The sequence below is a fragment of the Neocloeon triangulifer genome, unplaced genomic scaffold (genome assembly GCF_031216515.1).
Source record: "Neocloeon triangulifer isolate White Clay Creek 2 clone unplaced genomic scaffold, ASM3121651v1 ptg000003l, whole genome shotgun sequence".
NCBI lineage: Eukaryota > Metazoa > Arthropoda > Insecta > Ephemeroptera > Baetidae > Neocloeon > Neocloeon triangulifer.
In genome coordinates this window covers 11715294-11732130 of record NW_026775546.1, presented here as the reverse complement: position 1 = coordinate 11732130, position 16837 = coordinate 11715294, and the positions used below count along the sequence as shown (strand labels likewise).

Here is a 16837-nt window from a genome sequence, read left to right as displayed (position 1 = left end):
CTAAGCAGCTAACATATTATGCTAGTCCAGTTGAATTTGATTTAGAGGCCAAAATTAATTATTAATTTGACATAAAGTTATTTTTTTTTTTCATGGAAGACTTGAATTGGATTTAACAAGAGACTTTTATAAAGTGGAAAGCGAACCTTCTTTGTAGATCAACTTTTTTAATTAAAAACTTGCACTTCATTTACAACTCCATTAATTCTCACTTTTTCCTTTTTTTTTCGCTTTCCAAATTTTTTTCATTACCTGAAAAACTTTTGCTTTTGTTGATGAGCGCAAGTTAATAAATAAATATGAAATATTTGCTTGTTTTCAAAAACTTTGATTTTTGAAAATCATATTTTACAACGAATTTATGAATAAAGAAGTAAGATCGTGCTTATTAAATCTATAAAACTTTTGCTCGTAATCAGAAACAAATCACGACAAACTCCAAAAGATCATTTGTCACCGACACAATTTAAAAATCTTTCATGTATTGCACGCATCAAATTTTGATTATAAGGCAAACATCACTGCCGGAATTATTTACTGCTTGTCACTCTGGTGCAATTTGCTTTAATTCACAGTCAAAGCGCAATTTCCCACACATTCCCTGCAGATTATTTAATATGCACGGTTTGCATCGATCGACCCGGCTCTTCCATTCTCTGGGGCAAATACTCGCCGCAACCCACCTGCTCTACTTTCAACCCGTTATCTTTGTTGAAAAAATCCCAGCGCTTTTACACTTTTTCTTTTCCATTTGCAATTCCGAGCATACATAGAATTTAATAAAACCGGAGACGGAAATAAAAGATGGGAAAGTGAGATGAAATGATTCCGTTTCTCGCCTTCTGAAAGAAAGCGAGAAAGGGTGCCAAAGACACGTTCGAGTATCTCCCATTTCCGAGTCTCTTTTTTTCCTGGGCATTCCTTTTGACAAGAAAGTGCTGCTCTCACGAGTTACGACCCAGGCTCTTTTTTATGTGGGCAATTGCCAGGGCAGCCTCATTTGATATTGACGTCGTTTAATGGGATAGACAAGAGGGACCTCTTCCTAAAGCTCGCTATCTCGTTAGCTTTTCGTCAGACCTCTTTCATATACGGTGCGAAATTTTAGCCGAAATTCAGCAACAAGTGCACTCGAAACCACGTCATCCGTCAAATCTGGTTAGTCTCTCTCCGGTGCTTTGCGAGGGGCAATTTATTTCTCTCATATTCTTGAAGCTATTTTTGAGCGCGCCTCGCCAAAGTTTCCTTGTCTTGAGGGAGGATTTAACAGAATGGGGAGAGTAAAAGTCCCCAAGGGCCTGTATCTTTGTCTCCGCCGTGCATGTTTTAGGCTCGCCTGAAACTCATTAATATTTCTTGAGTGATCTTGAGCAGGCTGCCGAAGCTGCGCGATTTTCACGAAATTACATTATCCGCTTGAAACTATTATAATGTATAATGTAGAGTTGAGAAGTTTTGTTTGCTTCCGGTTGAGATACTAGCAAGTTTGCTGTGAGTGAGTTTTGTCTTAGAGCATCTCAAGTTCAAGTGTAATGGGATTGGTAGGGACTGCGCTTGTATGACAAAGTATTACATTTCTTATTAAATGATAGAAATAATATAGAATTAACTTTAGATGGAAAGCTTTTGAAGCGAGTAAATGGTGAACCCGGCTCTACCTTTCTGAGAATTTTAATTAAAAATTCAATAAAGTGAATTTTTTATTTTGTAGAATTTAACAATTCTCTTGGAATTCATGCTGCTTCGGCTTTTCCATTTTAATTAAATTTAGATTATATTTCAATTTCTGCTTTACAGAACAGAAACACAATATCTTACTCGAAATGTTTTGGCTGCTACATGTCTTCTCCTTGCCATGAACAAGGAAGCAGATATTGTGTTCTGTATAAACATCATTAGAAAGCTTAATAAAATTTCGATCTACTCATCAAGGAACAGCGGAGCTAAAATTTATGCAACATTTTTGATAATTTTGCGAAAAGCAAAACGAATTGCACAAAATAAAAGAATAAATTCAGCAGTCTTCTTGGTATGTTTTTAAATCATTATAATGAGAGCACTTATTGATTAAAACTAAAAGTAAATTTTTAGTTTTTTGCTTTTTTGGTTGACATTTTTATTTTTCTCCTACTATTTTCCTTCTTTGGCAAATTTCCAGGCTTTTTTTTAAATCGATTAACTCTGATTGATTACCCGCGACTACAATTTTAAATTTAGAAGCGAGAGGATATTCTAAAGAATGTCGCTTTTTGTCTTTCAAAGCGAATTCTCTCACGATTAGCTCTCTTGAAATAAATCATCTCAGCAGAGCTTAGCGTGTCTATCGTACACATTCTGTCGAGTGAATCCAAAAACAATTGGACATCACTCTCCATTCCGTCTCTCTGACTCGCGTCACCCCTCAATAAACCCCGGCGATCTCCGTCGAGCCGAAAACGAAAGCTAAAATTCCACTCGCTCCAACGCCGTTCTTCCTACTACGAAATTTTAAACGGATTAATAGAAACAAAAGTCGATTTTACTGCATTGCGATTTTAGAGCCCATTTAGTCTCATCACGGCGACATTTTACTCGCATCAATTTTCATCACTTCTGTGTCTGGTTAATTAAATTGCAAAGTTGATTGTTCTCAGTTCCATTTGAAAAAGAGGATAAATTTTGATTCTCACGGCGAAAGGGGAAATGGTGCTAATGAGTATTTCCGTTCTTGGAAATACCAAGACGCAAATATATATAAGTAAATATAGGTTTTGGTAATTAAAACTGCGGGAAACGGTGATTCTGGTAACTTGATATAATAAAAGCAGGAGAAAATTTGAATGCAAATAATGATGGGAGAAATTATGGCTTTTCCAGGAACAAATTAATATTGCACCATTTTTATTTAAGAGAGGAATGTGCACTTGAGGAATCTATTCAATTTTTAATCGACTTTCCCTTTCCTTATAAGTACTTAGAAGTTCGTGTGTTTTCTAATCTTAACAGCAGATTAATAGTTGATGCCAGCAATTACGCCCAAGAGATAATTTGCACGGGATTGTGACCGATTTAGCCCTCAAATTAGCTATGCTGGTTAAATTCATATGCCTCGGTGGCAATTACGTCTGGAGGGGCAAGAACGCAATAAAGCCGAGCTGAAATTTGGTATGTTCATTTATTGAACGCGCGTCAATTCGTGCGGTTGATGAAACTAGGGTTGCGTTGAAAACCTCCTCTGCCAATCGCATCATATCCATCCACCGAATGCGATGGTATCGGTATTATTAATGCGTTGCCAAAAGCCTTTGGGAGGAACTGCGAATTTTAAGTCAGGTTTATGCCAGTTGAAAACGCGGGCCTATATTAACTCTCCACGTCCGTTGGAACTCTGTTTATAAATGTTGTGGCTTCTGGGTACGAATTGAATGTTTAATAATGTTTGACGGCAGTTTTTTTAATGTCAAATTAATAATTTCCACAAATCGAAAAAGGGTTTAATGAAGAAGATTACACCGTTAAAAAAGTTTTACAAAATTTTATTAAAGACTGAAAATTGCTTAGTAATTCGTTCAGAAGTCATGAGAATTGATACTGTTTGAAAATATTTTCTGCATATTTCATTACCAACTAGCAGCATTTTTTTCTTTTTATCAAATTCTGAATTACAATTTTTAGTTAGTGCCGTTGTAGCCTATGAAATAATTTTAAACTTTTTTAAAATGATTTTTATTAGCCTAAAGAATCTTTAATTTTCCCATAATAAGGCCGGCACGACTACAGGTTTAATTTTGTTTTTAAATCTATTAAGGGAGAAAACTAATTCAAAAGCCTGAACTGAAAAAAAATCCAAGTAGACGTCATTAGTAAGAAAACCCAACTGCCGCCAGCGTCCAATCAGTCTGCCGTCGATTTTAATTACGAAGTCTCTTTGTTTGTGGGCGATTTGCCCGAAGCACCGCGATCGCTTACTTGATCAACTCTCGATCTTTTACTTTTACAATGCTGTGCAGAGTTTCCCCTCGCTTTCTTGATATTGGCTACGATCGGTGATGGAAAAAGTTGAAAGAGCGCCGTGAGCGTTGAAACGAATACCGCTTTCGAAAGCAGGAGTGCCATTTTTCCGGCTTTATTAAAATGTGCGGCAAGGATTACCTTTTCTCGTGACGCAGATTTCGCGACAAACGCACGTGACAGGATCAGCGTCGACTGTGCGGGTTTAAAAGCATAAAAACCATAATACAAATTCCTCATATACGTTTTTAATTTGGATAAGCTATAAATATAAAAATAAATAATTTTTTACAAAAATTTTAAATAAAATTCTTTTAACATTTTCATGAACTATACTGATTATTTTTACCATTTTCCATCATTTTTGCTTCGTGAAAATTGAAAATAAAGAAAATTAAACAACTTTTTCAATTAAAATGGTTTTTGTATTTCAAATATTGTGTTATTTTGAAGAAACCATTAAAATTCTTTTTAAGAGGGGCATTTTTTGCGAAGTGCAACCTTCGCAATAAACAAAAAACTTTTTAGAAACGAAACGGTAAAAATTTTTTAGAAATTGTATTGTGTGGAACTGTGGATGTTAATATTAAAGAACAAACAACCACAACTCTCATATCAATAATAAAAAGAGCGTTGAAATTTATGCTAACTTTTTCCTGAACACGATCTGCTTTCATCAAAGTGCTTTCCGGCTTTGATTAACAAAAAATTTCACTCTAAATAATTTTCATGTGGCCAATTAATTAATTAATATGGGCGGGCAGGAGTGATTTATTTCAATACGCACGATCGCTCACGCTCTGGAATTATAATTATCGGCAGAGACTACTCTGCTGACCGAGCGGTTCACAACCACCCACTTTATCTTCAGTGTTAACCGCTTGCTATGTTAATAATTGTAAATTATATTAAGCATGCTCGCTTTGTAAGTAAGCAAACTCGCGCGGTGCTTGCAATAATGATATATTTGGCACACTGCATGAGCAAACCTAGAGAGAGCTTGACCAGAAGAGGATAGTCTTGAAATCTGTGGATTGTGTGTGAAAGATGCAAGTTTATAGACCTATATTGGCACGGATATTCATGATATAAGCAGCTTGTAATCAAAACTCGAGCGTAAAAAGAGCGGATACGAGAAGTTCTTTATAAAATTTGGCTAGGACTGCAGACAAAATTAAAAAAGTATCTTATTATTTAAAAATTATTTCTGGGAATAGTAATTAATATTATTTTGGGAAAATATCGGTTAGGAAATTAAGTTTTTGGTGTAAAATTACAGAATTGCCACTTAAGAAAACCTCAGCTAATTAAAGTTCATTGCAAATTTTTTTTTCATTCTTGAAGCATAATTTCGATACAAAAATTAGAACAGGAAAAACAAAATCCAATATTTAATTTTGCAAATGGAGTGACACAGAAATGTTCTTAAAGAGCATGAAAAGTAATAAGATCAATCTGTGTTTATTTGTTTTGAAATTAAATTAATATGTCAATGTAATTTGATAGATGCATCTGTTTTCTTGGATGTTCCTCAATAGTTTTTTCTTTACTTTGAATGTTAAAAACTTATTTCCAAAGGTAAACCAACAAAATCAGATTCTTCTCGTAAAATGATTGGAAGGTGCGTTTTTTGTTGACAAGATTTTGATCCCTTCTATTGACAATGAGAATAATAGTAGATCTAGAAAACATATAAATATTATATAAACACTCTCTTTAGCTGGTACGGATCAGAACGAACCAAACTCTTTCATCCTAAAGATTTGCACCCAGTTTTGCTGGCAACATCTGGCGACGAGAGATTTGTCACACCCTCTTCATTTTCCTTTCCCAAAATAGAATTTTGACGCCGGTGAAGGAACAAACGCAAAAAGTGCTGCCGAAGGGTAATCGAAGGGCAAGGACTAAGGAGTTTTGAAGATAATTCGTCCGCTGCATTGGCAAAGTTTTAATGTCGTTATGAGCAAATTTGAGTTTGGGGACTACAGAGGGAAGAAGGGCTAAGCTAATGTGATGGGGAGCAAACTCATTTAATTTAAAACTGGGTTTGGAAATGGAGCTGTGAGAGTTGAGATTGTATTTAATTAATTAATGAAATAAGGGGAACAGCTATACAGTCCAGAAGGGTCCTAATGAACTTAAATGAGCAAATAATATTATGTAATTTGTGAGCTTAATTAAATTTAGTATAATAATTATTAGTTTTAGTGATAGATTGGGTTTTATGGACAGACCTTGCAAACAATTTCCATAAATTTTCTCATAAGGTTTTGCTGTTATTGTAATAAATTTAAAAAAAAAAATTCAGATGAGAGATAAATTTCGCGAATTTCGCCCTCAATTAAAATTGTTTATTATCACAACAGGAATTTTCTAACTTTTTTACACTGGTTTTTGTCTCAGTATCTCGCGTCTCGGAACGTAATTCCACGTAAAAGGTGTTTAGTCAAAAGTACTAATTTAAATTATTTCCCGTTCTGAGTGGTTTCTTTGGGTTTTTAATTTTCATTTTATTGTTTATTTATATAAAAAAGCAATACGCAGAAGAACGCAGACGGAAGTGATGCTTTTTCAATAATTGATAAAGAGATAATTTACGTTATAAATTATTAATTTTCTTATATAGAATTCAAACTTTTGGTTAAAATTTAATTAACCCTACTGAGAAATTCTCAATAGTGATATAATAAATATCACGGAACATAAAAATTGCAACAGGCTCACCTTAAAGAGCGTTCGCATGTATCAAGAAGGTGTCAAATCAGGCAAAACTTTCGGCGGCACGACAGTACTTTTTAATGGCGATTGTCACAAAATGTGATGTATTACTGCTGAGAGGGTCTCTCTTTTTGGTTTGTGATTTTAGTTGAAAAGTATCACGCTTGGTAAAGAGCGTAACACATCATGAGACAGAAATGATTTTTCTCTCTCAGTGCCTGAGCAAACATTACCTGCTTTCGTGTGCATACTTTCTTCCTGCGAAAAAAAATCACTGACGTCACTCAGTCGTTTCAATTTCCCAGGAGGAAAAACCGAAGCAGAGAGACTCGCTCACAAAATGGCCAAATTATAATGCCTTATTTATTAAAAGCCGCGCTTGAAGCAAATTTCTTCTTCTGTAACTTGCTTGAAAGGAAAAATCTGTTGTGTCGAGATTTTTCGCAATAACTGTGAGAGCAATTGTTGTATCAATACGTGAGGAGTTTTTTCCCTTGGCAGCCCACGCCGCTCATCGTAGAAAAAATATTTTCCCTTGACCTACAACGTTGCTTTTTGTTCGTGTGTCTATTTTTGTATCGCACGCAAGCTAGAAATCTTCTGTAAACCATCGATTTTTCTAAATAATGAGAAAAATACATTTTTAATCACGAGGTGTCAACATCTTAAAGATTTTATTATTGATGTAATTTGAATGAAGATGAAATAAGCTTATAATATTTTTAAGATAAACGAAATTAATTCATTTTTTTTTATAACTGAACCATGAGGATTCGTATAACTTTCATACACATAATTTTTTCAGCTTGTAATGGTAATTTAACACTTGTTTATATTGACAAGCTTAATAAAATATATTGGAAAAAGGGTTAATGGTATTCTCAATAGATAATTTCATTATATAAAATTAACTTTGGACGAACGGTTTTTGCATTTAGAGTTTAAAAATTTTCATTTTCGTATAAGAAATGAGTATAACAAAAATGTCAATGCACCTTCCCTGTAACAAAAAAAAAATGTAATTTAATGATCACGCGGCGTGAAATTAATTAATAAAAAATGCGTGTCTGCTATAATTGAATTAGGACCAATTATTTAATAATTAATAACAAGAATGGAAATCTTGAAAAGAAAAACAATGTTTTCATAAATTCAATTTTCTGAAATTTTAAAAATTAGTCATTACGGAAAAATTATACATATTTTAAATTGGAAATGATGTCTAAATTTCTCCCTCTTCTATGTATATAAGTATTTTTAATTTCCCAGCTTTGTGCAGATTCGCTTACGACGTCATTTAATAATGAGAACTGACGTTACGGCAGTGAAGTAAAATGCTCACACCACTCTTCTTTTTCCCCACGTGTATTGCGCTCTGCAGATGTTCCAACTTTTGCAGTTTCCTAGTGACAGTTTGTGATTTGACTGCACTGCTGCTTTTAATGCTGGCGCCCATTCTCGAGCTGAAGAAGGAGAGAAGCGCGCCAACTTTCATGGCAAAGGTCATCAACGAAGAGCTCAAATAATGCCACGGAGATTAGAGATTTCGGGGCCACAAACAGGCCCTGGCGGAGCGTAATTAATTTCACCCGCAGACCAAGCGACAGGTCACTTAAAAATTAAACTCGGCGCCAAAGTTGAGAATGTGCGCAAAATTCATAATAACGCGCAAAAGACTAGACGCAGAAAACATCCGCAAGCCAAGCAATTATCTTCTTCGCACAGGTAGACTGAATTTTGCGTGAAAATATTCTTATAAAGGATGAAAATTTCATTTTGATTCAAGACATAAAAAAAGAGGCGGCACCAGTCTGCAGCTTTTTCAAGGAAAAAGTTGTTGCGTTCAAGTTAACTGGAGTTCGCCTGTGGGTGAATGCAAAGCACGTAAAAATTGTGTGGCTCGTTAGCGGTTCCTGAACAAAATTTCATCTTGGTTCACGATTTGTTTGTTTGTTTGAGCTTCCTGCTTTGTGGAAGAATTATTTAAAAAAAATGCAATTTGGTCAGGAATAATTTCCCTGTTAAAAACTAAGTATTTTTCCTGCATTGTTTATTTTTGCGCTTTTATTATCTGCTCGAGGGTTTGGATGGGCAACCAACAAAAGCCGGTTCTGGCTGACAACAAGGGGTGCACCAAGGCCGCCATCAAAGCCCTGCTCTGGAATCATGTTTGCCTCCCTACTGTGGATTTGTATTGAGAAACGCTAGGCATTTTCTCTGTGAGACCTATCAAGCATGTTAAGGAAACCTGTTAATATCGAGTTACATAATAGTTCAGTCTCAGATCACCCATCCAAGAACTGACTGCACTTTATGTTGCTTAAATTTGGTGAAGGAACAAGAACAAGCTTGTAAAATGTGACATGGCAGTAAATAAGTAGAATAATACAATTGTCTAGACTGCAAAACTTACTATTATTTTTTACTTAAATATGTTATCCCCATTAAATTAGTAGAATATTATTATTAATAAAATCAATCAAAATTAATTTAAATTTTTTCCTTCCCTGCGGGTCAAAAAAAAAAATAATAAAGGTGGCTGTAAGGATTGAGGATATTAAAATAAAATTGCTATTTGACAAAAAAATGTCTACTTATCAAACCGCGATTTCCAATCTCCAAGGGCAGAAGTGATCAAAATGATGAAAAAATATTAAGCCACCTTATGTCACAAACATTTTTCATTTTTAAGTCCGAAAAAGAGCCATTCGGCGAGTGTGGCACGCTCTTGAGCCTATGAGCAGCTTAGCTGAAGGGCAGGTGGTTATTTTTTTTCTTTTGGAAAGTGTCTAGACGAAAACCACCCAGATATGGAAGAGATGGACGTGTGATAAAAAATCTTTTGAAGAGATTAACTATACAAGTTTATCTTTTTAATGGATCTCTATCCCCAATTCATTTTCCAGATCGTCTTTCAAATAACAAATTTCCAAATTATGTGAGCACTTCGTATGTATTTTTTAAAGTATGTTATTCATATTCTTTCCGTATTATTTTACACTGCAAATTGGACGTATGCGGACTCTTTTTCCTCATTGGATTTTTTTATAAACTAATTTTAAATATTTGCAAGGAGAAAAAATTAGTCCGCTTTTAGCTGCAGAGGCCAAATGAGAAAATCTTGGATAAAAGTAATAAAAATCAGATGCTTCAAAATATCATTTTTTTTTTTTTGCTTTTTTTTTTGTAAAAATGAGAACGCTTTATTTTCTTCACTAATTGGGTTATTTCTGGCTCATTTTTTGCTCTGCATTTAAAAGCGCCCCTTTACATGGATGGTTTTAATCTTTATTTCGTCAATATGGTAAAGCAACCGCATTCATTTCATTTGATTTTCTAAACAAAAAATTAAATATTTACTCAATAATTATTACAAATATCTTGTTTTTTATTTTTTATTTTATTTGATCATCAATTTTGAAATTATTCTGGCTGTTTTTTTTTAGCAATCGGCAATCTTTAGTGACAACTTAAAAAACATAATTATAATAAATAAAGCTCTCCAGCAATTGAATTCAAATTTCCAACTTTAAATAAAATTTATATCTCCTTTCCAAATCTCTACTTCGCGTTCATAAATTGAATTTATGAGCAACAATGTTGTAATTTCTACAAACACCTGTTTCCATTCACATAAACAAAATTGCGCCGGCACACTAGATTGAAATATTACGGAAATACTCACGGTGGTGAGCTCGAGCATGCCGAAGAGCTGCAGGAAGATAACGGCTCGGAAAACGAGCGCATCCACTTTGTGGGCCGACACTTTGAAATCGGGCACGGAGAACTCGGCGCGACGGCAATTTTTTCAAAAAACACTTTTTCCGCCGCATAAATTAATCCGGCGGTCACTTCATGTCTTGCCAATTTTTTTGACCTGAAGAAGCGGGTGGACGAAGCCGCGGTCGACGTCCCACCTGCGACCCGCGGAGCCACAGACTGTGCCTGGCCTGAGCAATATAATCCGGCGGCGGCTCTCGCGAGGGGGCGGCGCACGCGCCTGCCCCCAGAATAGCCGCCGCCGCCGAACCGAAACAACGCTCAGAGGTGCAGGCGAAGTGTGCACTTTTCGCTTTCGCACTGGAAAGCGAGTTCTCTTCCCAGGCACACGTGAATGCGCAGTTTTTTTATCTTTGATGTTGGTATAAACGTATATTTTGCACCTGGCTTTGTTTGTTTTCAACTTCAACCCTACCGCCATTAAATTAGTCTCATCTTTCTAAAAGAAAATTTTCCTATGGGTAAATCTAGTTTGAAAGTTTCTGAGGCGATTGCAGAAAGGGATTTATTGTGGGTAAATTTTTTGTTGACTGTTTTGTACGTGAAAGTAAGTTGAAATAAAAATAATTAAAAACAAGGTGAAAGGTGAGGAAAGAGTACAAATAAGAGCAACTGGAGCTTTTTGGGCTCAAAAAATTTGGAATAAATAGCTCACCAATTCTTCAAAATGCGGTAAATTTAGAATAAAAATTGTACCTCCGTGTTTCAAATTTTAGCTTTATTTACAGGGTTATTTTTATTTACTTTCTCCTTCTCTAAAGAATCAAATATTGGAAACGATGAAATTTATTTGAAAAAAAAAAGTTAGAATGAGGAAGTTGGTTTCTTGAAAATGATTAAAAATATAGATCTATCAAAATTCTTCCTTCAATTTGATTTTTAAATAATCTAAAATTTATAGAAATAACCAATTCTAAAAACCAATTCCTCAAAATATTTTCTGCTGGAATTATGTCTTCAGCGAATGAATCAAAATAAGCTTTCTTATTTTATTCCCTAAATGTTTGCAATGAATCGATTGGCGGCAGCTGGTGGTTGCACGCGGCGCAAGATGGAAAGCGAATATTTTAATCATTTTTGCTTTATTGCTTTGTTAGGGAGAGTGTTTCACAGTTGGTGGAAATAGGTCCTCTGCCGTTGGAAATTTTTCTCCCCTTCACTCATTCATTTTGTCGTCTCTTTCAGACAAGCGCACGAAGCATCTAATCTAATTGGATATCGCAGACCTAATGTTGTAAAAGTTGTAAATGAATCAACGTGCACGACAATTTTTTATGAATAAAGTGCTCCCACTTTCGAGCAACCCTGGTAATAACTTCTGCACTCGAGAAAACGGTGAAACTAATGTGCATCAAGTGCAAATAACAATAATTAAACTGGGTTAATTGGTACAAATTAATTAGCAACTCGAAGCCTCTGTTTACATGTGAAACTGGAGCAAGTCAAGAGTTTGGTGTCACAAGCAAGTCCGTCCTAGTACAATTTGGAAAATAGAGTGGAGCATGTTGATTTCCTTGAAGAGCAATGACGCTGCTTGGCGAGATTCATTTGGGAAGACTTGCAACTTCATAGGCGAGGCAAACTTTTAGATTGGCAATCTGACGAGAGTTAAGTTTGTCCCTTGAAACAGCTGCCACCCTACCCTAAGCTCTGATTAATTTTATTCCTGTTCTTTTTATTAATATTAAGTGGGAATATGTTTAGTGCATTATTGTATTTAATGAATTGAAATTGGCTAAAAAAATACTTTGCAAAATTAAATTATTAAACTTTATAATATGAAACAAAACATTTGTACTGATTAAAAATTAAATAATTAAAAAAGGAATGAGATTTTTGTTCTCATGCAGTCAAGCTCATTGTAAAAGATAAAATGATTTGTGTTGAAGAACTTATTAAATTCAATTTCATGCTACAAAAACAAAATTAGAATTATTTAATTGCTTATTAAGCCTAATATATTTTTTCTATTGAAAAGTGATGCATGCTTTGCATACATTCCACTTTATAAAATAAGATTTATTACCATTTCATAATTTCCCAAATTTGGAAATAAAAATGATCCACATAATAAGTAATTTTGTAACTTGAATTCTGAAAAATCTCTTTTGCATTGGCCGTTATTTAAAATGGAAATGTTCTTAGAATTTTTCTTTTTATTCCTTTAATTATTTTTGTGCACAAAGAGATGTTTATTTCGGAGTCTGTCTAGTCTCTTTTAAGAAAACGCCGACCCTCTCTTGCTTTGGTAATGAAGTTGGGGAAAACACAAAGGGTTCTCTTAAACGTATTTTCTCTACTAATAACACGAACAAATGAAAAACGGCCTTTTTTTAATTGCACTGTGCCGCCCAAATTCTGAGAAAATGTTTCACACTAAAGAGGGCCATTGTAAACGGCTTTGGACCTTTGGTTCTTGCATCGCAAACTAGACTATTATGAGAGGCAATTCAAACACCACAGACGAACCAAATGAGGCAAAAGCAGCACCGTGCCTCTTTTGAGGTTTCAAAGTTTCCATCGGCCATTCACCAGGGTTCAGAGCGAGCCGAAGCAAGAGAAATCTGCCTTCAAATAACTCTGCTCTGAAACATTTGCAAATATTATTTATCATTCTCTGACGAAACTCGTAATTCACCTTTTCAGTTTGCTCTTTGCTCTTCTGTGAATAGTTTATATTATGTGCGTGTTATTTTTAAACTGCATACTGCATCTTTTTTTATATATTAAAGTAAAGCACATAACATTTTCAGAAGTCAAACAAATTTCAGGGTAAACAAAAATTAATACTGATAGCTTCATGAGGCCTTTTGTTTTCTATTTTTATGGAGATACGTTTTATGTATGTTGCGTGTCCGTCATTTCAACACAGATACAATAGATAAATGTTTATTTATAGCAGCTCACGTGCATCAACGGCATAGTTTTTTTGCCACACGTTATTTATTTATTTTTAGAAAGTAGAATAAAATAGGTAGCAAACCTGTGAAATAAGTCAAATATTTTAACTATTAGAATAAACGATCACAACATTCATTTTTGTACACTTTTTATTTTATAATAATATTAAATTTACTGTTACGAGCAGTTGGTCTACGATAAAGGAATATTATTATAGATAAATCCTTCATTAATTCAGTGAGAAGAGAACTGAAGATTTCCAACTGAACTTGGGTTTACAAAGTTTGAAAAGATAAAAAAAAAAAACGTTTGAAAAGAATATCGAATAGTTTATTGATGTTGAAGTTTTTCCATTTGTAAGGAATTAATTATGCTTAAATGTTTTTGTTTTTTGTACGTATACAATATCCGTCATTGTGATTAACAAGTATTATTTAAATTAAATTATTCAAAGTTATGCAACCGGCTCGTCACCTGTGTTCAAAGTATTGCCTGTTTGCTTAACAAAGGGAATAATGCAAACGAAATGAATGACCCAATCATTATTCTCAGAACGAGACGCAAAGCAAAAAGCCTAGTCAATCAGCAGCGGCAAACACCGGTTCTTTGGCAAAATCAATATTGCTATTTGCGAGAGGAAAATTCATTTGAATGAAAGTAGCGTGGGCTGCATATATGTGTTGGCTAACAAGCTGTGGCCGCTATTTATCGATGCAGAGGCGTACAATTCAACCATTTATTAGGTCATTAGAGACTGACACTTAGCCCCGGCCTGTAGTTTGTGCGAGAGTCTAATATTTCATAGTCACGCTCATTAACCGTTCAGTTAATCATACATAATATATCCTCTATTAATGGCACTCGCAACACGCAGTCTGATCGATTACTAAGATTATATGCCAGTGACGAAGAAATATCGTCTTCATAGAACCGATTATTTATGCTTGAAAATTTCAATGGTTTGAATTTTTTTACTCACAATCATCAAATATTAATATGAAGATTAGGAAAAAAAATTAGAAACGATAAACTCATTGTCAGCCTAAAACATTTTTCTCTAAATAGTCGTCGGATATTATTTTGCTGCAAAAATACAAAGTCTGCAAAGCTTCTCAAGAAATTTTCAAAACAAAACAAAACCTTGAATTTTTAAAATTAATATTCATGATGAAAAATATTGAAACTTTAAACTAAATTGAAAAGAAAATAATGATGATGATCTTTTTTCAATTAAAGGTTTTTTGAGCAGGACCAAGAATTTGCACCGGAATAATTATTTTGTCACATTCCGCCCTTCTTTAGCGACATTAAAATAATCTTCTCTAATAAGAAATTCCAAGAATTAGCTGAGGTGTTAAATTATTGTTTAAAATTCCCTGAACCTCTTCAGACGTGTAAATCCAGAAGCGCTGCTCGCATAACTAAAAATCTCCTCCACTTCCCAGGTAATCCTTTTTTTAATCAAGCAACTTTCTGAATTAAATAACGGCTCGTCATCCGCTTTATGACGCGCGCGCGGGCCATAAACAGCTTTTTCCCCGTGTTAAGCAGGGAGTTACAAACGCAAATTAGACTCGCAAAAAGCATCGCCGCTTTTAATTTCCACCCAGCTGCGCCAATTAAATAACGAAGAGCGCCATTCCCAGGTGCACGATGACGCCATAATCGGCAGGGGTGCGTGCGAGTGCAACTTTAATGGCACACTCTGTTCGCGTGCGCTTTTCTCCCCCTAAAATTTAACGGCCCCGCGGTTTCTTCCTCATAACACGAACAAGAGATGCGGTCCATTCAATATTCACAAGTTGGATCTTCTTACCGCAGCCACCATTTTCAAATATGAAATAGGTGCTCATTCTTTACGATAAATATTTTAATTGTCTTTTATCCAAGTTAATTTTAATATTTTACTTTTTACGTGCAAAAAGTGCGATCGATTTTCATAATTAATTCCTAAATAATTTGTATTGATATTATAAATTAAATAAAATAAGGCCAAATTTTCAAATCATACTGAAGCTTAATTTTATTTTAATTATTTTACTTTAAGATTTGCATCACATTAATTATTTTAACCTTCAAAGTTTAGTATGTAGAAAAATATATAATTAAAAATAATACAGTAGACGCGACTGGATCAATTCATTCTTTCCGTGAATCTTTGAAGCAATCGAAAGAATGTCACATTCTTATTCAAAATTATTTACTTATTTTATTTGTAAATTATCTTGGAGTTTCCTTTTATTCCTGAGCTGCAGTGAGACGTGGTCTTAAATCACTAAAAACAATTTTTTCTTTAGTGGAGCTTTTTTCAATTTGTACAAAATTCATGTTGGAACAGAAATTAAAACGGACCCTGATCCTTAAATTCGCTATTCTTCTCTCCATTTTAAAAATCACTTGCTAAAAATTATCATTTTTATTTTTTTGTAAGAACATGGCTTTACCTGGAACTCTAAAACTAAAAGCCAACACAAAAAGTACATAGCTTTTTAGAGCAAAAGTTTTTCCACCAGAGTTTCACCTGTACTTTTACAAAGGAAATTACCACTTTAGAGTAAAATTTTGCTGTAGCATAACAATTTTCACACAGCAAAAAATATTATCCAGTATACAGAGAGCTATTCAAAGCAGGAAAGTTGGAAGAATTAAGAAAAAAGCTGATAAATATTTGGAAAAATTTCTTATAACATATAGTCTGGATAGTCTTGGTATAATTCTGTAAGTTTAAAAAAACTTTTGCTCAATTTTAATTCCAGATATTCCAAGTTCCGAGTGAATTTTGTCCACAAATAATTTTTAAATCTACATAAATATTCAAGGAAAATGGTTTCTGTCGAATCCATTATGCTAGCAAAATTCAACATGAAAACAATGTATAAAAAGCAGATTGGTTATTTTCCTCCGCGGCACTTTATTTTATCCGAATATCAGTCGACACCATATACTTTTTATTTATCTGTGGTGGATTTCCAATCACAATGCGCTAATGATATTAAAGCGTGCCAGTTCGTGAGGATTTTTATTTACAAATATTTGTCACGAGAGCCTTTTGAAAACAAATGAAATGCCAGTGGCATGAAAGCGACGCGTATCTCTGCGGCTACTTTTGACCACGATTTCTGGGAAAAGCAGGTGGATTTTTGCTGTGGTGAATTTTGTGTTGTTTTTTTCCACTCGAATATATTGTGGTGAGCAGAATCCTCTTAAAGTGCGCTTTGTGGAGTAAAATCTGTGGCTAAAAATTAATTAACGCTTTGGTAGTTTGATTGTGGGTTAATAAAATTGACAAAATTCAAAAATTTATTATTTTCCTTTGATGTTCTAAATTTAGAACTTTTAATTAAAAAAAGGTGTGCTTTCCCTTTTTTCTTTTCAGTCCTGGAGTGCCAATTAACTTCTTTTCTCAAATTATTTTTATTTATGAAAATTAATTTGCAAATGAACAACT

General features: G+C 34.2%; 1 protein-coding gene across 1 annotated transcript in view; it reads right to left on the bottom strand.

The window, feature by feature from the left end:
* The window catches only part of LOC132192502 (tachykinin-like peptides receptor 86C), a 52428-nt gene extending 41804 nt beyond the window's left edge, over positions 1 to 10624 (bottom strand). Inside the window, exon 1 of the mRNA XM_059612489.1 lies at positions 10394 to 10624. Within this exon, the coding sequence (XP_059468472.1) occupies positions 10394 to 10411 (18 nt within the window). The 5' untranslated portion in view covers positions 10412 to 10624. The remainder of the gene's footprint in view (positions 1 to 10393) is intronic.
* Between the last annotated feature and the right edge of the window lie 6213 nt (positions 10625 to 16837).